Source organism: Strongylocentrotus purpuratus, unplaced genomic scaffold, assembly GCF_000002235.5.
Source record: "Strongylocentrotus purpuratus isolate Spur 01 unplaced genomic scaffold, Spur_5.0 spur5_scaffold_6, whole genome shotgun sequence".
NCBI lineage: Eukaryota > Metazoa > Echinodermata > Echinoidea > Camarodonta > Strongylocentrotidae > Strongylocentrotus > Strongylocentrotus purpuratus.
This window is the reverse complement of record NW_022145612.1, coordinates 47,613,336-47,635,518: the sequence shown is the minus strand read 5'-3', so window position 1 is coordinate 47,635,518 and position 22,183 is coordinate 47,613,336. Positions and strand designations below refer to the sequence as shown.

General features: G+C 36.2%; 2 protein-coding genes and 1 long non-coding RNA gene across 5 annotated transcripts; all 3 read left to right on the top strand.

Moving 5' to 3' along the window:
- Window positions 1–567: 567 nt before the first annotated feature.
- On the top strand, window positions 568–22,110 carry LOC580102 (selenoprotein K). Of its 3 annotated transcripts, XM_780176.5 has the most exons (6): window positions 568–700; window positions 18,294–18,378; window positions 18,874–18,892; window positions 19,285–19,364; window positions 19,880–19,981; window positions 20,667–22,110. In XM_780176.5, exons 1-6 carry the CDS (start codon window positions 679–681, stop codon window positions 20,668–20,670), a joined length of 312 nt encoding a protein of 103 aa, XP_785269.4. In that variant the 5' UTR covers window positions 568–678; the 3' UTR covers window positions 20,671–22,110. The 3 variants fall into 3 exon arrangements, with proteins under 3 accessions (XP_785269.4, XP_030856255.1, XP_030856256.1); XM_031000395.1 differs by lacking the exon at window positions 20,667–22,110 and having other exon boundaries at window positions 19,880–19,985; XM_031000396.1 differs by lacking the exon at window positions 20,667–22,110 and having other exon boundaries at window positions 19,880–19,976.
- LOC105443655 lies at window positions 1,364–5,741 on the top strand. Its single transcript, XM_011677080.2, has 2 exons — window positions 1,364–2,446; window positions 3,135–5,741. The coding sequence occupies exons 1-2, from the start codon at window positions 1,616–1,618 to the stop codon at window positions 3,459–3,461; spliced, it is 1,158 nt and encodes a 385-aa protein (XP_011675382.1). The 5' UTR covers window positions 1,364–1,615; the 3' UTR covers window positions 3,462–5,741.
- Window positions 10,712–11,679, top strand: LOC115930038. The gene is made up of 2 exons (XR_004066803.1): window positions 10,712–11,180; window positions 11,623–11,679. It is a non-coding gene; the product is annotated as an uncharacterized LOC115930038 (long non-coding RNA).
- Window positions 22,111–22,183: the final 73 nt, after the last annotated feature.

Here is a 22,183-nt window from a genome sequence, read left to right as displayed (position 1 = left end):
GACTATACTGTCGACTGAGCTTGCCTATACTTTATAGTCCATCATGTCCCTGGGAATTATTAAAATTAGTTGTTTTTATAATAATAATAATAATAATAATAATAAAAACGTTACTTATAAAGCGCTTACCACCAAAGTCTCTAAGCGCTATACACACAAAAGAGACTGATATACAATTACATCTTACTAAAAAGAACGCAATTTTGAATAAATGTGTCTTGAGACTAGTATAGTATAGTTTTGAACAGTTTGACAGTTTTTTACATTTAAAGGTAATCTGTTCCAAAGTTCAGCAGAAGCTTTTGTTAGAAATGTTTTTTGAACTCTCTATTCTTTCTCTTGTACAAAAGTCAGACTATGAAAAGATTGAATAAAATGAAATATCAAGAAAAAATAGACATTTCATGAAAATACGGGGAAATAATTTGTGAATGGTGAACAACCTCCGTCTGCTGAGCGTACTACGGAAGTAAAACTGAGTGAATTGTCTTGACACTACCTAGTCTTTGCCGAAATAATGGTCCGCGCTCGCACGCGCGGACCTTAGCTTTATCATTGTTTATACATGCAAAATTTATACACGTAATCATTATTGCATGCATTATCAAGTGCAGTGCAGTGTTATGCGGTCTTGACAATTTTACATTTCAGCTAAGAAACCCGAAGATCAATACAAAGATGCCATACCTCTCCCAAAGTGGTAAGATTACTTATATATGTATTTGAACGTACGAATATGTTGATTGATCCTGTGTTGAGGAGGTTGGTGTATGTTTCATATAATCTGAGGACTGAGACTGAGACTGAGTGTGAGACTGAGTCGGTGAGTGCACGACTCTGACTCTAGCTAGACTAGAAATGACAGTGATTTAACACAATTTGCCAGTCATGATAATTGCCAATACTTATATGGATTCTTCTGAACACAGGCTTAAGCCTAGCCTTAGTTAAGGTCTTAAGGACCAGTTGAATAGGTGATAATATAGAATATACCCTGCGAGAAGAGTGATGTTACGAAAGACCATTAGTGCCACGAAGAAAAAAAAACACACTTTCTACTAATCTGTTTAAACAGATTACGATATTTCTTCTAATCTGTTTAAACAGATTATTATCTGTTTAAACAGATTACGGTATTTCTACTAATCTGTTTAAACAGATTACGGTATTTCTACTAATCTGTTTAAACAGATTACGATATTTCTTCTAATCTGTTTAAACAGATTATAATCTGTTTAAACAGATTATGGTATTTCTACTAATCTGTTTAAACAGATTACGGTATTTCTACTAATCTGTTTAAACAGATTACAGTACTTCAACTAATCTGTTTAAACAGATTATAATCTGTTTAAACAGATTACGGTATTTCTACTAATCTGTTATAACAGATTACGATATTTCTTCTAATCTGTTTAAACAGATTATAATCTGTTATTACAGATTACCGTAGTCTGCATGTTACGTTCTATAATAGAAAATCACGTTGTTACAAATACATAACTGATGGCCGGTCAAGCGTGCAGGACAGGACATCTGGAGCTGCATTATAGCTATACCCTTTTACGTTTTCAATGTATCTCACGATCCTTTGGAACAGGACCTTCTTGTGGCAATGGAATGTGAAGGCTTGGTTCGGAATTACTTTAATTTAGGATATAATTACAACGAAATCATTGCTTCTCTTTTATTCAATCACAATGTAGCGATAAGCAAACGAACATTGAACAGAAAGTTGCGAGACCTTGGTCTTTATCGTCGTAAAAACCATACTGATGAGTTAGATGTAGCTTGCTTTATTCTACAGGAACTTCAGAGTTCAGGGTGCTTACATGGTTATCGATGGATGCACCTGAAATGCATCCAAAATGGTATCAACATTGACAAAGAAACTGTTCGGCATCTACTCGGAGTGTTAGACCCAATAGGTCTTGAATACCGATCACGTAGAAGGCTACGAAGGCGTTTATATCGAGGACGGGGACCAAACTTTATATGGCATCTAGACTCCTATGACAAATTAAAACCTTTTGGAATCTGCATCAATGGATGTGTAGATGGCTATTCAAGGAAGGTAGTTTGGCTAGAAGCTTACACGACAAACAATAATCCCAGAGTAATAGCTGGATACTACATGCAAACGGTTAGGAAAGAGATGGGATGTCCTCGTGTCATTCGATCAGATTTTGGAACAGAGAATAACACTGTCCGCCAAATGCAACAATTTCTGCGCAGAAATGGTGACGACCCACTTGCGTCTGAAAAGAGTTTTATGCAAGGAACGAGCCAGCATAACCAAAGAATAGAGAGTTGGTGGGGCGTCCTTAGAAAGCACTCTATACAGTTCTGGCTGAACATGTTTGGACAAGTGAAAGATCAAGGTCACTTTACTGGAGATCACCTGGACAAGTCACTGCTGCAGTTTTGTTTCATGAATCTAATTCAGGTAAATTGATATGTGTTCATGCTGTTAACCAGCTCTAGAAGTGTTGGTCGAGGTCGAGCGATCCCAATAGCTCACTTAAGCCTTTAATTTGGATGGGGGTATGTTCTGCTTTCATCCCAAAATAACAAAATAAAATAAATTTATTTTTCATGGCTCAACTTTTACCAACATTGTGCACTAAACATAAAATTTGAAAAGGGCCCCTTTTTAAACCAATCACAATCAATCTTATGTCACCGGATAGCTGGAAAATAGCGCCTTGTATCCTCTGGAAAAGACGCTATAAAATCCAGTTGTTGTTATCATTATTATTATTATTATTATTATTATTATTATTGTGATTATGATTATTATCATTATTATTATCATTACGTTGCTTAATTTAAAAACGCGAGAATTAACCCCCCTCCCTGCACCCTCCCCCCTAGGGCGCGCGCGGTATGTAATTTTTACGCTTCGCGTGCTCATCCTTACCGCCCCCCTGAAATGAAATCCTAGCTACGCCATTGGAGGGTTTTGATATTTTCTCAGTACTTCACCATGGATAACCCACTCCATAACTGAATACTTGTCAGCTGAAATCTCTTAAAATATGTTAGCGATAAATCCTTAAAGAAATGAAAAAAGTATATTTTTATCAAATGTATAATAATAATATTTATTTTCTTCTTCTTTGTATATGGAACAGGAAGAACTGGACAAGGTTGCTAAGGAATGGAACGCTCATAGAATCAGCAAATCAAGGAACCAGTGTGGACCATTTGGTCGCCCCAACGTGATGTACAGGACACCCCAGGTGTATGGAACACAAGATTTTCTTGTGCCGTTGGAAAACGATGAGGTTGAAGTATGCGAGGAAGAATGTACTTTCAAAAGTCAGTACCCTTGTGACAGAGACGTATTTGACCTTTGCTCGATCCTGATGACTGAAGAACAACTACCTGTACCGCAGAATAGCGAAGAAGGACTGAACCTATATCATACTTTGAGAATGCACTTGCTGAGGATGATTTAATCAGAGTATTTTGCATTAATTGCATGTGTATTTTGATATTAAATGAAAAACACAAGTAGATATTTTTCTACAATGCTTGGATCAGCAACCAAGACTTATTCATACCTTTCCCCACAATGACATCTTTCCTCTCTTCAAAGAAGACTAGAAGACTGAAGCGTCTGATCCGTTTTTTTTTTATTCACATATTCACCACATTGCTTAAAATGATCTGCATATAAACACAACAAAAATGTTTTTACCCCCTAAGGAAAGTGACATAACTTTTTAACTGGGAGGTGTCAAGTAACAAAATTTGCAGGTGATATTAATCAACTATATTGTTATCGTATGTGTAAAAATCAGCATAATCCTATATTCATGAATGAACAAAGGTCAAGAAAAAAATGTCACTTTTCAAAAGTCACAAGGGTATTTTTATGAGCACCATATGTACCAAAAATTATGTAAATTATGGTTCTCGTGTACAATAAAAATAAATTTTTTGCTTTTATACCAATCTTCAGACTCCTATTCATCTGACCATTAGTTTTGCGCATGGATGGACATATTTTTCAAGAAAAACAACTCTTTTTAACGCCTTTTGGGGGTTAAGCTTGATTTTCGTGAAAATATTGGGAAGTGCATTTTTCGCCAAAAAAGGTCAATTTTGCAATCGGATCGTAAAAAGTGCCCAGATTAGTAGGATAGAGTGTGATAATTGATAACATAACAAAAAGACACTAATACACATCCATCCAAGTAAGGTTTTACCCATTATTTGTTCAGTTTTTATCCTAAAAATGGATTCATATGTGATTTTAAAAAAGTGACATTTTTTGTTTCATGTGTGACCATTCAGGCGTTACAATTAAAATCATGCTCATTTTTGCACACATGCTTTTATCTGCAAATTTTGTTACTAAACACCAACCCGTTCAAAAGTTATGCTACTTTCATTTGGGGGGGGGGGGGTAAACTATTTTTGTTGTGTTTAGTATTATCCATATTTCTATTTCTTCATAACAGAGGGTAGCAATAAGTGTTCCTATATTTGTATAAAGGACTTTATAATAACTTTGATAAAAAGTGATATCATATCACAATGCCAAACTGATGCTAACGTTTTTACGGTAATGCTATTCGTTCATTATCCAGAGTTCTTGAATTAATTTCTTTCAAAGGCTAGTACTGTCTTACAATAAAAATATACTTTACTGAGACAGGAGTGTTCTTGCTTATTCGGTGTTAAATATGAACGACAGTTAATGACATAACAAGCTGAACGAAAACGAAAACAAGTTTTATTTGAAGTGTTTTGATTATTGTGGCAAGTTCATGTACATATGCTTATATTTGAGTCCGCATATCTCACCCAAACTTTATATAACACAGTCCAGCAGAAATATTATTAATTAATTGTTTTTTATTTTTCTGCTTTAAATACATGTGTATACAGTGGAAACTCAGTATAACGAGGTGCTTGGGACCATCAAAAATACATGTACCTTGTTATAGCAGTAATCTTGTTTATACAGCAGGTTTATTAAACAATAAGTTATAGAGAGCTGGGACCGGATTTTACCTCTTTATATCAGGAGTTTTGTTATATCAGATCTCTTTATACCGAGTTTCTACTGTATAAACTACATGTAGATGTTTTATGAACACATTTTATTGCTTACACTAATATTGTGGGAAATGGTTGGTACAACCCTACTGAAACAACAAAGGACACTAAAAGATGGTAATAATGACTTGTTGAGGATGAATCATTTCCTTTAATTATATGAGTGTTGCTGCTTCTAATTTTCCTTTAAAAGCACTGGTCTTAAATATATACGCCCTGAACAGTAATTGCTACAGAAATATTATACGACTATACAATAATGTACGTACATGTAACTTGCATACTGTGTGTCAACTATTTACAAGCTTTTTGAGCAATGTAAATATAATGTAAGGCCCTCATGTTTTTTTTCTGACTGTAAATAACCAAACAATTAAATAACAAAGAATAGTCAGACCATGTGTTCACAAAATATCCTCTTCGGGGTTTATAAATGTCTTATAACCATGCTGTGCCAGTGTTTTATTGCTTTCCATTAGCCATATTTATATTTTCAAGACCATACCTTTTAACCTCTATGACATTATATCAGTAAAACTAAATGAATTGGACAGTGTGGATAGACCATGTTACTGTAGCTACACAGCTAACTGTTGCTCAGCCATATCAGATATTTTCAAATCTTTGACCTCAACATAATAAATAAATCCTCGCTCTGATGGTAAAGTATGCAAAGAGTCTGTATGAAATGATTCTTTATGTGTGTTTGCAAAGTTACCACATAAAAAATAATATCATTACTTTAACGATGGATGACTGGATCATTAGACTTTTGTGTATTTTAGATCATTCTTTTGATACTGAGACACTGGCATATAAATCATTGATTATTCAAGATACCCTATTGACAACCCCCCCCCCCCCTCCTATGGTTGAATTGTGCAAAGTCATACATGTACATTAAAAACTACAGCTGCCTCCGCCTTCTGTGAAAACATAGTACCTGCACGTACATACATGTATGTGTTGCCAAGAACCTTGCCATCCCTAACGATTACACCAATACTGAAATAACCCCAAAATGTGTCATATCTATTGGTGTAAATTGACTTCTGTGACCTTTGACTTTGAATCTTGGATCAAAGAATTAAGTTTACCGGTAATTTATCATTCCATGATACTTAGATTAAAGTCCATTTCTGAGGTAATACTTAGACCCAGTATAAAAATGTAAAACTTTTCATTAAAAAATGAGCATTGATCTTTTAACTTTGACCCCTATATGGTAACAAAAGCTTCCTTTAAAATAACCACTATAACATTAACTTTGACCGCTATATGGTAACAAAAGCTTCCTTTAAAATAACCACTATAACATTAACTTTGGCAAACTGTTACAGCCAAAACCTTAGATAAAAATATAAACATCAACACAAACCAAATACACAACTAGAATGCTGATTTTAAACAATGGTATGTGCAACCACCATAAGATCAAACCTATGAAACCTTTCGAAAAATACACATCATTCCAAAACCTTTATTACCAAATCGTATACATACCATTCTGCTTGAAACATAAAATATGAAACATTGGCATATAAATCATTAATTTTTCAAAGTTGAATTGTGCAAAGTCAAACCCAGTATAAAAATGTTAAACTTTTCAATAAAAAATGAGCATTGATCTTTGAACTTTGACCCCTAAATGGTAATAAAACCTTCCTTTAAAATAACCACTACAACATTAACTTTGGCAAACTGTTACGGCCAAAACCTTAGATAAAAATATAAACATCAACACAAACCAAATACACAAGAGCGCTGATTTTAAACAATGGTATGTGCAATCACCATAAGATCAAACCTACAAAACCTTTCGAAAAATACACATCATTCCAAAACCTTTATTACCAAATCGTATACATACCATTCTGCTTGAAACATAAAATATGAAACATTGGCATATAAGTCATTAATTTTTCAAGATATCCTATTGACAACCCCTCCTATGGTTGAATTGTGCAAAGTCATACATGTACATTGAAAACTACAGATACATATGCCTCCGCCTTCTGTGAAAACACTGTACCCGCACAAATATGTTGTCAAGAGCCTTGCCATTCCTAGCAATTACACCAATACTGAAATAGCCCCCAAATGTGTCATTATTTTTTTGGTGTAAATTGACTTCTGTGACCTTTGACTTTGAATCTTGGATCAAACACCAGTAATTTATCATTCCATGATACTTAGATTAAAGTCCATTTCTGAGGTAATACTTAGACCCAGTATAAAAATGTAAAACTTTTCATCAAAAAATGAGCATTGATCTTTTAACTTTGACCCCTAAATGGTAGTAAAACCTTCCTTTAAAATAACCACTATAACATTAACTTTGGCAAACTGTTACAGCCAAAACCTGCTACACAAACCAAATACACAACTAGAGCGCTGATCTTAAACAATCGTATGTTCAATCACCATAAGATGAAACCTACAAAGGCTTTGAAAAATACATATCATTCCAAAGCCTTTATTACCATATCGTACATACGATTCTGCTTCTTTCTCAGGTCACACGTAAAATTATAGTCCCCACTTCGTCTCCGAGCACAGAAGAACTTTCAGATCACAAAGGTAAAATAATTGTAACCATAACCCTAAAAAGGAGTCTGATATGAATATACCCTGTTTAATCAACAATGACCATGCAGTCTGATAAAAAAGTCAATCATATTCAAACATCATAAAACAAATATTACCCAGTAATAGGTTTTGTAAAACAATAAAAAGAATATTTCATTTAAGATTATGTGACTCTCTTCCACATTCAACCTAGCATTTTGTAATTCTGCACAACATTCTTGAGTATAGCTCCTTTCCTTGAAAAGTATTTAAAGAGCATCCATAACCCATAGACCACTTTCTAGAATGTGATTAAACTCTTGTCTAAACTCTATATAGTCATCATAGGTGGATGACAATTCTATCACGTTACCACAAGTGTGGCCAATGGGCCTCCTCTGGAGACCATCCAAGGAACAGAATGTAACCCTGATATCTGAGTTACAGAGAATATCTAATCCTGTACAGTACCTAAGGAATCTTCTCAGCATGCCTTGGTTTAATGACCGCAAGTACTTCTTCAGGTACGTTGATACCGCCCGCTCATTGGGTGAGAGATCCCTTGAGAACTCCAACTTGTCAATCACTTTTTTCGATGTCGGATGCAGTGAAGCATATATTTCACTTAAGCTTTCCTGGGTCAGCTCATTCTGAAGGTTTTGAAGGACTGGTCTCATGCAGTCAGCAATGTACATTGGCTTTTGGATGATTTCCTTATGGCCCAACTCTGAAAGGAGACAGCTGAAGTTTTCGTTTGTTGGTACCTTTCGACAATCATAGCCACTCAGGATATCAATGAGCTCTTCAATGTCTTCGGGGAAATTACTAAGTGCTGATTTCACGACTTCCTTTTCTGATTCTGGGAGCAAACTTAGGAAGGCCTCCACCATGTCACCATTACAGAACGTGGATCCCCAGATTGCATTAACCATAAAGTCTTGTGTCAACCTGATGGGAAAGTACTTGTGGTCCCACCAGCCTTTTGTGATGATGCGTCCTAGTGTCTGCCATTCTTTCTCCCCATAATCATGTCTCAAGACAGGTATCCTTGAAGAGTCTCCACTTGTCATCTGTTCATACACCTCATCCCAAAATTGGGTTATGGCATCCTTATATACTCCGTTACCCTGGCCCTTCTCTAGATTCCCATCATGGAGAATCATATGGACAGCAATATTAGCCTTCAGTATGCTTTCGTCCGAAAAAGCATTCATCATATCTGTTATTAAATAACTTCTTCGAATGAGGAGAACTTCAAATTGTGTTTGGTTAGTTGGAAAGTCATTTGTCTGTCCTTCAACCAGCTCTACATATACAGTTGGAAAGTCATTCATCTGATCTTCAGCCATAGGAATCTGCTGGTCTGCTTGTTGTTCATGCTGATGTTCTTCATGCACAAAGGTTGATGGCTCATCAGTAATGACTTCAGCCAATATCTGTTCAGCTGGCAATGAGTTAACTGGGTCCCTAATCGTGACATCGAGCTGTTCCTGCGTTGGAGTAGAGTGCGATGGCCCAAATGAAATAGTTGGTGAGTCTGCAAGTTCCTTCACTCCCGAAAATAAGTTGCTGGACTTGGTACTGTCATCTTCCAGACAACATACAGATGAAGATGAAGAGTGGGTGCTTGTAGAATGTTCACCAGAATTTAGCAAAATTTCAGGCAAATCAGCTTCACTACTACTTGTATCATATTCATGATCCCTCACATGAACCGTCCTCCTCTTCTTGACCTTTGACTTGCCCTTTGACTTGCCCTTAGATTTGTCATGCTCCTGTACTTTGGACACTGTGCGCAGGTAAAACCTAAGGGTTGGCATTTTTGATCTGCTGTAGAGTTGTCCAACATCTCCTTCAAGAGGCTGCTGTCGAAAGTCCACTAAGGAGCATTCAAAGTTTTCTTTTTCCCCTTTAGCTGAAATGCCATCCGGGAAGAAGAGCTCTTCTACAATTTGTAGCAGTTCAGCAGGCTTGCATAGCTTAGACACAGACAGAGATCTGATGCCTCCTCCGTTCGTCTTACGTACCTGCTTGTATCTGCCTAACATATGATCAAAGTCCATCCATCCGACATCTATTCTTCTGTCCAATCTTTCAGCATTTTTGTTCCCTAGCATTTTATGAGTTCTCCCATAGGAACAACTTGCAGAATCTTCATACCCAATACTATTTTCACCATCCTCCCTATCTCTTTTCATCCCCAATTTCTGTCTAAGTTTACAGAGAAGCGAGTCTTTTTTGGAAGACTTTGATGAGCTGGTAGACACTTTCTGAGTGCTTTCTTCTGAAAATTTGTGCAGTGCTAGTCTATCCCCCAATAGTGGCACAAACTTCTTGAGCTCATCCTCATCCATCAATAGCAGAATGGAAGCAACAATCTGTAAATTACAAGAAGGTGAGAGAATACATATGAAAAAGAGCTAATTTTTTTCAGCAAAAAAGAGCAAAAGGCTAATTGAGGAAAGGCCAAAACAAAGAAGCATTCCATGTTAACCATGTGCAAAATGAACGTCACTGACAAAGGTGGGCAAGATTTGTCCTGTGCTGTCTTTTATATTTACTTGATTGCTGCATGTGTTATACCGGTTAATAACTACACACTGTCTCAAGAAATGCATTCAAACTATGTATTCAAAGAAACATATTATAAAATTTAAACATCAAAAAAGCTTTACCTTTATGCTTTACAATTTCCTTAGCTATACCAGGGCTTGATATTAGCAGGCGCCCGGAACACATGGGCGCCTAAAATTCAGGTCTGGGAGCCCAAAAGTGAACAATTTCAATACAGAGCCCAATACAAGGGGAGCCTGGGATTTAGATCTGGACCCTTAACCAAAAGAGTTAGTGTGGAGCCCTGGCTATACAAATGCAAATGTTTCATGTTTATTTCATGGATAAGATATATCATACCACTCTGATAATAACTGCCCCCAATACAAGCCTTAGGACACTATTCCCGGGGGGGGGGGGGGGGGGGGGGGGGGGGGGGGGGGGGGGGGGGGGGGGGGGGGGGCACTTCCATTACAAGGCGGACACCATGCTCGTACAGAAAAGAACATTAAAAGGGGTTGTTTTTCACAGACAATGTATGCGCATACAATGAAAAGGGTATCAAAATTGACAAAATCAGGGAAAAGGGTATACTTTTACAACAGCTAATTTACTTGTTTAGAGTGGGAAAACCTGACAAAATACTTGTTTGGGTATTCTGAGATGAAGTCTAATTACTTGTTTAGGGTCCATTTTGAAAGTTCATTTACAAGCATGGTGTCCAACTTGTAATGACAGAGCCCCCCCCCCCCCTGTAACAGTCGGCACTCCATAGTTTTGGGGCGCTAGCGCTTCATAAAAACAAACCAAGCATGCACATAAATGTTCGATGATTTACGAACAATGCTCGCCAAGGAAGCCATCAAACCTTGAGCTTTTCATCAGTTTAACGATATGGGAACAGTATAAGGCTGTAACTGTAACAAGATGTGCATCAAGTTGAAAGTAAATCGGTCTGTCTTTGATGTCAGCACTCAGCAGGCACAGTGGTAAGCTTACATATAAGTGCCTCACTGTAATATGTTTATTCCATTATGATGTGTGGTTCATATTTTGAGCTGTGTTAAATTAATCTTATTATAAACCACAAACTTGTTATTCTCGGTGTGTCATCATCATTCTGGTGAAGTCACTTAACAGTATTATTATTTATACAATGTGCATGAAAGTTATTCCAAAGAAACAATACCTCAAGTACAGATACATAAATGGAAGTTTAGACGTTGTTCACGTTAAATGTCAATTTATTATACATGTATTTTGTACATCAAGAAGTTATTTTATTATACATGTATTTCGTACATCAAGTAGTTAATTGAACGATCATTGAAGTAATCGTTGAACACTGAAACGTTTATTTCTAAAAGATTGATACCAAATGTAAATACCGTTATACTTATTATATGTATGTTTTGACTTTGTCATTTTCAGTTCTTACGGCTTTTGACAAGAATAAACGTCTACAAGAAGCATAGACTATACAAGCCAGTACTAGAGAACGTGTGCGTCGTTTTTTGTTCTTCATCTAAGTAAATACATCGGGGCAGGCACACCCCCCCCCCCCCCGACTATTTCAAAAATTGATCTCACCTTTTCTTTTCTCATCTGTTCTATAACACTTCTGTCCATGCCTCTTTCCTCCATAAATGCATACAAATCCATCTTGATAAACCTACAATAAACAAAAAAAAGTGTTAATTAGACATTAATCTAATAGTCATGGAGGTGCTTGTAAAAATTAGATGATTATACATGTAGGCCTATGTTGCCAAGTTATTCTATCAAATTACATAGAAATGTGTATTTCCAAATCAAGGTAATATATATATATATATATATATATGCGAAAGAATGAGATAAGGGAACTGACGTAGTGCTTAATTCCTTTCTTTATTTTATACAAGCTTTCGGCCCCTGGCCTTCATCAAGTCTGTACAATCAAGAAATGACAAAAATAGACACCAAATGGAAAATGATAAATAAACACAAACTAAGGTGAACAAGTGTTGTGTGGATGACAGCTGTAATGTCAAAAGAAACTAAGTACAGATATAGATAAACACAATAATAAACACAAACTAAGGTGAACAAGTGTTGTGTGGATGACAGCTGTTATGTCAAGAGAAACTAAGTACAGATATGTCTATATATCTATCTACATTGCTTGAGTGTACTTTGAGGACAAATAACATTTTTTTTATAGCTAGAAGATGGAGTTTTCAACTGGCTTGCTTCGCCCGCTCGCAAAATTTAAAAACGAAATATGGTTCATACTCTAAGTAAAGGTTCAAATCGCCTAAAGTTTTCATTCAAGTAATGAGGATGTACCTCTGTGATATTGTTTGAAAACATTTTTTTGTGGTTAACTGGCAGCAAAAAAAAACAGGTCCTACCCCCCCCCCCCCCCCCCCCCCCCCCCCCCCGCTTATTTAGTCTATCCTTCACGTTGGAACCTCCAAACCCTTTCCCCGCTCGGTCCTTTACTCCGCGGCCGAGGATATTCGGCATCACTCAACCCCCCAAAATGAAATTTTGCCTAAATGGTTAGGCCTATTAAACAAAGTGATAAGTTGCCTAAGTGGATATTAGCCAAAGTGGGTATAGCCCAAATGTGAATTAGACATAAAGGTAATGAGAAAAAAATGAATAATAGACAAAATGATGATTAGACGAATCAAATATTAGACAAGCTGGTGACTAGACAAACTGGCAAACAGACTAAGTGGTGTTAGACCAAGTGTATTAGACAAAATGGGCTTAGCGTAATTGACAATTAGACGAAATGGTAAATAGGCTAAGTGGCAATTAGACCAAAGGGTTTTTAGACGAACTGGTTGTAGAAAAAATGGGATTGGACCATTTGAGATGAGACAGAACGGGCATCAGACAAACTGGGTGTAGAACAAGTGGCAATTAACCAGTGAAAGATACATGTCACGTGAGTCATACCATGTCATGATGGCAAAGAAATAGGGCAATTTACATAGACATAATATACGTACACCAGGAGATTAGGGCCTATACCATGCCCACCGAAAATGACAGGTACAAAATTTCAGGACATAGGGCAAAATGTTCTGATAGCCGACAAACAATAGTATGTGAATTAGACAAAATGGACATGAGACTAAATGGGGATTAGACAAAACGGGCATTGGAACAAATGGACATTAGACCAAATGATCATTAGATTCATTGGCATTAGATTGAATGGACAGACCAATTAGACGTTAGACTGAATGGTCATTAGACCAAATGGAAATCAGACCACATTAGACCAAATGGTCTTAGAGTTTAGACCAAATGGCCATTAGACCAAATGTACTTTAGACTAAATGGAACGTAGACTAACTGGTCAGTAGACTAATTGATAAGTAGCCTAACTGGTTATTACTTTAGACAAAATGAAACTTTGCCTAAATGGTTATTAGACAAAGTGATAAATTGCCTTTTTTGGATATTAGCCAAAGTTGGTAGGCCTAGGCCTATAGCCCAAATGTGAATTAGACATAAAGGTAATTAGACAAAATGATGATTAGACGAATCAAATATTAGACAAGCTGGTGACTAGACAAACTGGCAAACAGACTAAATGGTGTTAGACCAAGTGTATTAGACAAAATGGGCTTAGCGTAATTGACAATTAGACAAAATGGTAAATAGGCTAAGTGGCAATTATACCAAAGGGTTATTAGACAAACTGGTTGTACACAAAATGGGATTAGACCATGTGGGATGAGACCAAACGGGCATTAGACAAACTGGGTGTAGACCAATCGGCAATTTACCTGTGATACATATACAAACTATTACTAAGTTTGAAGACCATAATGTCAAACCCCATGCGTAATATAATAGCTGCTCCATTCATTAACCCTTAATACTAGTCCTAGCACGTTTTAGCCGACCCGGTTCTTAAAGACCAGACTTAAGCACCACATGCTTTGGCCTTGAAATATTGTGCCTAAGCCCCCCATATTGACGATGGAAGCTAGATTTTTAAATGTTGACATTGTTTTGGAATTTCACTACTGAACTTAGATCATATAGATGTGGTCACCGTCAGTGACTTTTTCTCTGTGTGTAATGCAGGCGCGCCGGAAGCAATTCTGGATTGGGGGGGGGGGGGGGGCAAACATCCCAGGGGGCTCCTTTTTTGAAGGGGAGGGGGCTCAGTGGCATACACAGGGGGGCGATACGACGCGTAAAAAATTTCAAAGAAACTCGAAAGCGAGGGAGCGAAGCGAATGAGCTGGTTACGAGCACAGGTATAAATTACACATAATTATAATCTTTTATTTTGTGAGCAAGCAAAGGGAGCGAGCGAAAATAAAACATTTTTCGAAGTTATATACATTTTCTTTCCAACTCTTCTCCTCTTTCTTCCTCTTCCCTTTTTTGGGGGGGAAGGGGCTTTTTTTTTTGGGGGGGGGGGGGGTGAAAATGCATTTTGCCCCCCACTCCCCCCCCCCCCCCTCCTCCGGTTCCGGCGCCTATGATGTGATGTGTTGATTTGCATATGTGTTTTGATACTTAAGTGCCCTCGCGTGTGAAAATGTGAAATTATTATTTGCGGTCGAATGACGTGCACTTTATCCAGTTTGATGGAAATATCGCTAAAAAATCAGAGTTATTTTGTTGTTTTTGTTGCTGTTCCTATTTTCTCAAGTCAAGAGGAGCAACAAAACTGAGTGATCCATTTGCTATTGTTGTTGTTGCTTTTTTTTTTTTTTTTTTTTAAGAGAGTAGATCTAGACCTAATAAAACTCGTTTGGTAAGGTTTTAGGGATTTTGTTTTGCAGTTGAAGAATAAATGAAGTAATATGCAGTTCCCAGACCCAGTGCGATCTGATAATTAAAATTTGCACGAAATAGCATTAGCAGCAGAGACCATCCAGAGTCATGAGACCCTCTAGCATAATAGGGCCCTATTCCACAAGGGGTGTCTTGCAATCGGACTAAGTTAGGTCTCCATACAGTCAGTACACACACAAAAAAAATCAATATAGATCTAGAGCTAGACCCTGGCCTAGACTATATTTCATTCGGCGATAGTCTACAGTGTAGATCTAAAAGTAATAGACCTAGACTCTAACTATTAGAGCTACAGACTAGACCCTATATCTGCTCCACTGAGACTAGATTCTACATCTGGCTTCGCCGTATTCTTCTCGAAGAGAGCTAAAAAATAAAATGTTCAAAGACTCATCCAACCAGACGGATTTTTTTCTGATTAGGTCCAGATCTAATGAAGTTAGACCCCAGCCTAGGTCTAGTCTAGTCTATTTAGATCTAGAGTCTACATCTTAGTTGCTGTTACTAGTGTCACTGATAGTGTTAGACCCCAGTCCCCTATCTTATCTAATTCAGTAGACATAGACCTAGATCTAGTCTAGATTCTAGAGCTACAGTCCTACTCCTAGTTAGTCCTAACGTTAGTCCCCTAAAAGGCTAAAGTTTGGGGGACTAACTTTAAGTTTAGGGAACTAACGTTAGGACTAACGTTAGATCATCTAGGTCTAGAATCTAGACTAGATCTAGACCTCTCTAGGTCTATTTCTACGCCTGAATTAGATAAGAATTAAGATAGGTCTAGGGTCTAGATCTAACGTTAACTGTTAGGGGACCGGGGTCTAACACTAACAGTAGGCCCTAACTTGTTAGATCGAACTGTTTTGAAAAAATACATTTTAAAGAGGGAACAGGTAGACCCTAATTCCGTTTGTATTATTCCAATGTCAACTAGCCTAGGTCTAGATCTACATGCAGTTGAATTTGATTGAAATGTAAACTAACTGTTAGTGTTAGACTAACTCACACTCACAGTAGATCTAGATAGATAGGCTACTAGCCTACTAGACTAGTAGGGGTCTACTAGATTTCTAGTAGAAGTCTAGATCTAGATCTAGCCTGGCTAGAAAAGTCCTAGATTCTAGACAGAAAATCATGTCTCTATTTCGTCGCTAGCCTCTTAATAGCCTTATGTAGGCCTATGGCCGACCCTACCCAAATAAGAGGCTAACAACGAAATTAAAGACAGAGTTTTCGGTCTAGAAAAGTCCTCACTTGGTCTTGGCTTGGATTTATCATTTGATTGATGAATTGCAAACCGTAGCGTAGGCCTAGGCCTACGTTAATGGCAATGCTAATGTTAAAGTTACTCTTGGCCTACTTTAAATTACATAGACTAGGTCTAGGTCTAGGTCTAGTCTAGGCCTACTAGACCTATAGATCTAGATCTGTAGGTTAGGTCTAACATAATAGGTCTAAGTAGAGGTCTAGGCCTATCCCTATATAGGTACCGGTAACTTTTACACCAACCAGTTCCACACAGTCACAGACAGTGTCACAGACCAGTAGATTTCTAGACCTCTAGACTAGACTAGTAGATCTAGACTAGATCTAGACCTAGTCTAGATCTAGTCTAGACCTAGTCTAGATCTAGTCTAGATCTAGACCTAACTTAAACAGCCTGCTCTTTCAAGACAAGTTTTATCAAAACCAATAAGTAGATTGCTTTTATCCAAGAAGTTTAGCAGTGAATGTGAAATATTATTGTTATCATTCAATCATTGATTGATTGATTGATTGGGGGGGGGGGGAGTAATTTCACACAATGAAAAGCAGGCAGATCTACGATATGACAGACTACGAATTTTCCGATGATGTCCTACCCGAAACTCGGGGCAAGCTGTCAAGTCCAAATTCTCACGAGACATGAGCCATGCCACGGCATTGACGGGCACGGCAAATCAAGCCGAAAAATAATGACGATGGAAAATGTATTGAATTTGAAAGTTTGCCTAATTAACTTCTCAAAACCTTAGAAATACTAGTAGGTTTGGATCACTCAAAATATTAGGATTTCTTTTGAAATAAAAATGAATTCAAGAAATTCAAGCATAAATTACTCACCGACAAACTCCTCCCTCTCGCCAGCTAAAATCATTCTGTGCGGGTGACGTCATCACAGCCACTAAAACGCGCAGCGCAGGCCAGGGGAAGTGACAAAAGTAGGATCCGTAATCTGTTTAAACAGATTAGTTGAAGTAATGTAATCTGTTTAAACAGATTAGAAGAAATATCGTAATCTGTTATAACAGATTAGTGGAAATACCGTAATCTGTTTAAACAGATTATAATCTGTTTAAACAGATTAGAAGAAATATCGTAATCTGTTATAACAGATTAGTGGAAATACCGTAATCTGTTTAAACAGATTATAATCTGTTTAAACAGATTAGAAGAAATATCGTAATCTGTTATAACAGATTAGTAGAAATACCGTAATCTGTTTAAACAGATTAGTTGAAGTACTGTAATCTGTTTAAACAGATTAGTAGAAATACCGTAATCTGTTTAAACAGATTAGTAGAAATACCGTAATCTGTTTAAACAGATTATAATCTGTTTAAACAGATTATAATCTGTTTAAACAGATTAGAAGAAATATCGTAATCTGTTTAAACAGATTAGTAGAAATACCGTAATCTGTTTAAACAGATTAGTAGAAATACCGTAATCTGTTTAAACAGATTATAATCTGTTTAAACAGATTAGAAGAAATATCGTAATCTGTTTAAACAGATTAGTAGAAAGTGTGTTTTTTTTTCTTCGTGGCACTAATGGTCTTTCGTATGATGTGAACAAAACCTAACCTAAAAAGTAAAATATATTCATATTTAATCACCCATTCCCCTAATCCGTACTCGACGATTTGAAAGCTGTCAAGAATATTTATTTTTAATCTAAAAATGTTATAGATCTACTGAAAGTGATTTGATTGCTACATGCTAGCTTCCACATGATCCTGATAATAATGAGCTAGTGGCAGTGCGATTTACATTGCAAAATGCTGGCTCAGGAGTACTTGGCATTGTTGGTTCTGCCGTGAATGCAAATACAATCGGTGTACATGAAAGTAGCTCTTTTCGTGTTGCCAATTTCATACTCACTTTATGGTAATAGCGATTTATAGAAAAGGGCGAATGATATTTGCTCTGGTGATCCAACATTTTGTATTCAAATTATATTGCAATGATTGAAATGTAATCAAATGTTGATGTAAACTAGTAAACATCTTTCTGATATTTTGTTTTCAGGACAGGTCATGGACTCCAGGTCACCATGGCGTCTATCATACATTCCTGAGCTCTTCTGGGGAGCCGTAAATTTTATATCGCTTTTGTAAGTCTTTTTCTCTTCCTTTGAAACACTAGTAAGTGATCTTTTTCACGCTGCCTGGACCACTGAATGACAGCTGGTTTTGCAAACAGGCACATTGCATGTTGTATATATTTAGTTTTCTACGAAATAGTTGCAAAGAAGAATAGGCAGGCCTATACACTCTCAGTCTCAGTGATTTCTGGAGTATTTTTTACAAAACCCCTCACTGTAACCTCCTATAGACACAAAGGGCAGCAGGTTGATGCACATGCAGATATATAGCCACTTTTAAAAAGTTCCTTGGTACCTGCTCATTGATCCCTTGTTTTTGACAAACTTCATCAAACAATCCAAGTGAAATTTAAAGGATCAAAATGTTTTGCTAACTAGTTGTCTGTTTATTTATTTTGTTTTCAGATCTACACGTATGAATACAGAAATATCTGTGTAGACCTATTCTCTTTTGAATTAATGTATTTATACTTTTTTTCTCTTCTCTTCTTGTTTTGCTCTTAGTTTCAGAACAATGTTTTCGGTAAGTGGTGTTTTTATTCATTTTTTCTGCATTATAGCTTTGAATACAATGATTATATCTTGCTCACCTAAAAAATTCTTTTTATAAGAACCTGTGATGAAATGGAAATTTAAATCCCCAGTAAACATGAATATTGTACAAGAGTCAACTTTGTATTACAGTACATGTGTTCTTTGTGTTTTTTCAGTCTTAATTTTTCTAGTTTTTGTCTGTATTCTGAGACCAAATGATACTGTATTTTATTGAAGAGAAGAGTATTACTAACCACTATTTGTACTCTCATTTTGAATTATAGTATTCAAATTTATTTGCAGCATTATGTCTAGGAGACATCGTGAAAATGTTTCTGTTACATTTTATCTTCCTCACATTTCTCCCACCTGACTTTGCAGCCTCAATTAACGAATAGAGGCACTGGATATACATCAGATTACAGACAAGGCCTTACAGGCAACAGCAGCAACGGCAGAGGGTGAGTCTTTTTGACGACTCTTTATATTATGCTGATATCTATCAAGTTTTTGTGGCACAATGGTACATGAACAAGAATAGTATGAAATTTGATTTTTAGAGTAAAATATTCATGTTCATCCTCAATTTGTAGGTTGTAGGTTTTTGGGTTGCCTGTCCAAGAAAACTATAACTATGCTTTCAAACGACCAAGAAGTATGGGGTGGTTTTTATGCTCAATTGTTTGAAGATACAATCTATACATGAGTAGACAAAGGTTATGAAGAACTACTGCAAATGTGTTTAACAAAATTTGTGTAATCATGATTTATTTATACTCCACAGTTGCATTCTATGGTACATAGTTGGAAGTATTTGTTTTAAAAGGAGAATCAAAAGTAATCAAAATTTATAAAAAGAGAATAAATGCTCTAAATTGTTCAAAGTTGCACCTCTCCATCTTTAAAAGATCCATAAATTTAGGGGGGTCATTTGTACTAGTGCTAATTATAAACTGGTCTATTATTGATATCTCAGACCCGGAGGACCCCCTGCCCCGCCCAGGAGAAGAATGGGAGGATTTGGAGGCAGACGATCAGGACCAGCTCCACCACCCGCTGCTGGAGGTGGATGAGGAAGGTGAGTGACAATCGTAGCAGCTCATGAGATGTTAATAATCTGTGCTGCTGGAGTCGTTTAAATAAATAAATAAGTAAATACAAAAACAAATAGAAATTTATTGTTTAAAAAAAAAGAAGAAAAAAAAGAATGGAAAAGTGGGGGAAAAGGCATAAAGAAATAAAAGCAATAAAATGAACATGAAAATGTACATTTGATGTTTACTTTTGTCTGATCCAAGCTCATCAAGTACACTAAAATATTTGATGTAGTCAAATCGCACAAAATACCTGCAACTTGACCTCAAAGGAAGAGAATTCATGCCAGAGTAAATAGATACAAACAATGAAGGCTGTCTGTACATGAGGAGTCGATCACTCTTCTACATTGTCTTGAGGGGGGGGGGGGGATGACAGATTTAAAACATTTCGCCTAATGTACTATGTAGAATTACATTTATTCTTTTTTAGTTACCTGTGTATTATTTTTCAAGTGGGCTTTGCATTGGCAGCTTTTATTCTATTTTTTTTTCTTTCTCTCTTTTCTATTTATTTCTGTTTTCTTCTCATTGCATTTATTTGTATGTAAAGTAAACCAAAAAGGGAAGGGGATCAGTTAAAAGCCTCTATATAAGACATATATTCTTGTTACATTGTGAGTCAAATCAGGACATAAACTTCTTCATTTCTTTTGTTATTCCTCACAGGTAAATGCCTTCTCCTTCAGCTAGCTGCAAGGAGTAGGCCGTAGGGCGCCACCAGAAATATCAACAGACACAAAATTCATTCAGATGTTCAGGGAGTCTTCCAGACCCAGATGGCTTGTTTCCGTTTCACCTGCTGGGGATTAGTTTGTCTCTTGTTGATTTTTTTTCATAGAATAGTTATTGTTGTTCCAAAGTTACGAGTGGATATTTTTTCTGTTCTTGTCTCAATAGCTGTATTCAAAACTCAGGAAAATTGTTGAACCTTAGCATTGTGTCCTTAATGTTTCTGTTTTTGTAAACAGATAGAAAAAACAAACTTCAGCCACAAATGGTGTCTTAATGTGCTTAATGCCAAATATATTTTTTAAGCAGATGATCATGGTAACAATCAATGTAGTGGATTAATTAAAGTTTGTTGTATAGTTAGTGCTGCAAATATGAATCAAATGATAAAAGTCATACGATAAAAATTAATACCAAGTTAGCTTAAAACGGGAATCTACATGTATGTGTCTTTGGATATGCTTTAACTTGCTATGTCGTATGAGTAATTATATGAGTAATGGTTCAGTAGACTAGGCGTATAATCTTTGTGGTCTTTTCTAAAAAATACATTGTTCAAGAAGCGCATGTCAAAATGCAGCAAGTGCAATACTAATCTTACATTAGAGTGGTTAGATCTTCTGAACTGAAAACTAAAAATTTACAGTATATATTTGTTATTTGAGTTGAAAATTATTGTTAAAGTATGTGCATGAATGTTTGTTGAGGAATTTGACTTTGTTGATATTTCTGAGTGGTCCACCATTGAATTTATTGAAGTACACTGTATCTGACATATGACGTCTTGCTAGTAAACTCAAATACCTGAGGCTGGCTTGACTGATGACAAACAGCAGGTACATATAACATGTAATGTCATACTATTCTCTCCAAACAACTTTCTTTGAAGAGAATATTATGTAACAAGATATTTATTGAAGTATGTTTTTAATTTATATTGCATTAAAGTTATACATTTCAATATATATTAAATGCATCAATAGTATATTTGAATATCTAAATTTTCAAATATATATGGGGGAGGGCATGGAGAGAGTTTATATTTTGTTTTTCTTCTTTTTGTCTTTATCATTCTCCACACAAAAAACTACATCATCCATTGATAAATTTTAAGATTGTGATGTAGTGTACTAGTAAATCATTACTGACATGAATTTTAGAATTATATGCTATACATGATATGATTTTTTTTTAATGAAAGTGGTGAAAGTGAATTGAGGTACATTTATAGACAATAATTTCTTTTCACCCCATTTTAGCTTCATTTTACATTAATATACTTTTTATATTTGCTATATTGTGAATTTCGGCTGACAAGAATTTCCTTTTAGAATGGTTAGCATGTTATGTCAATGAAATGAGATGATAAACACTTTTCTTTTCATTCACACTTCATTCATTTACCTTTTAATTTTTAATTAATTTATCCTGCCAAATGTATTTGTATTATTATT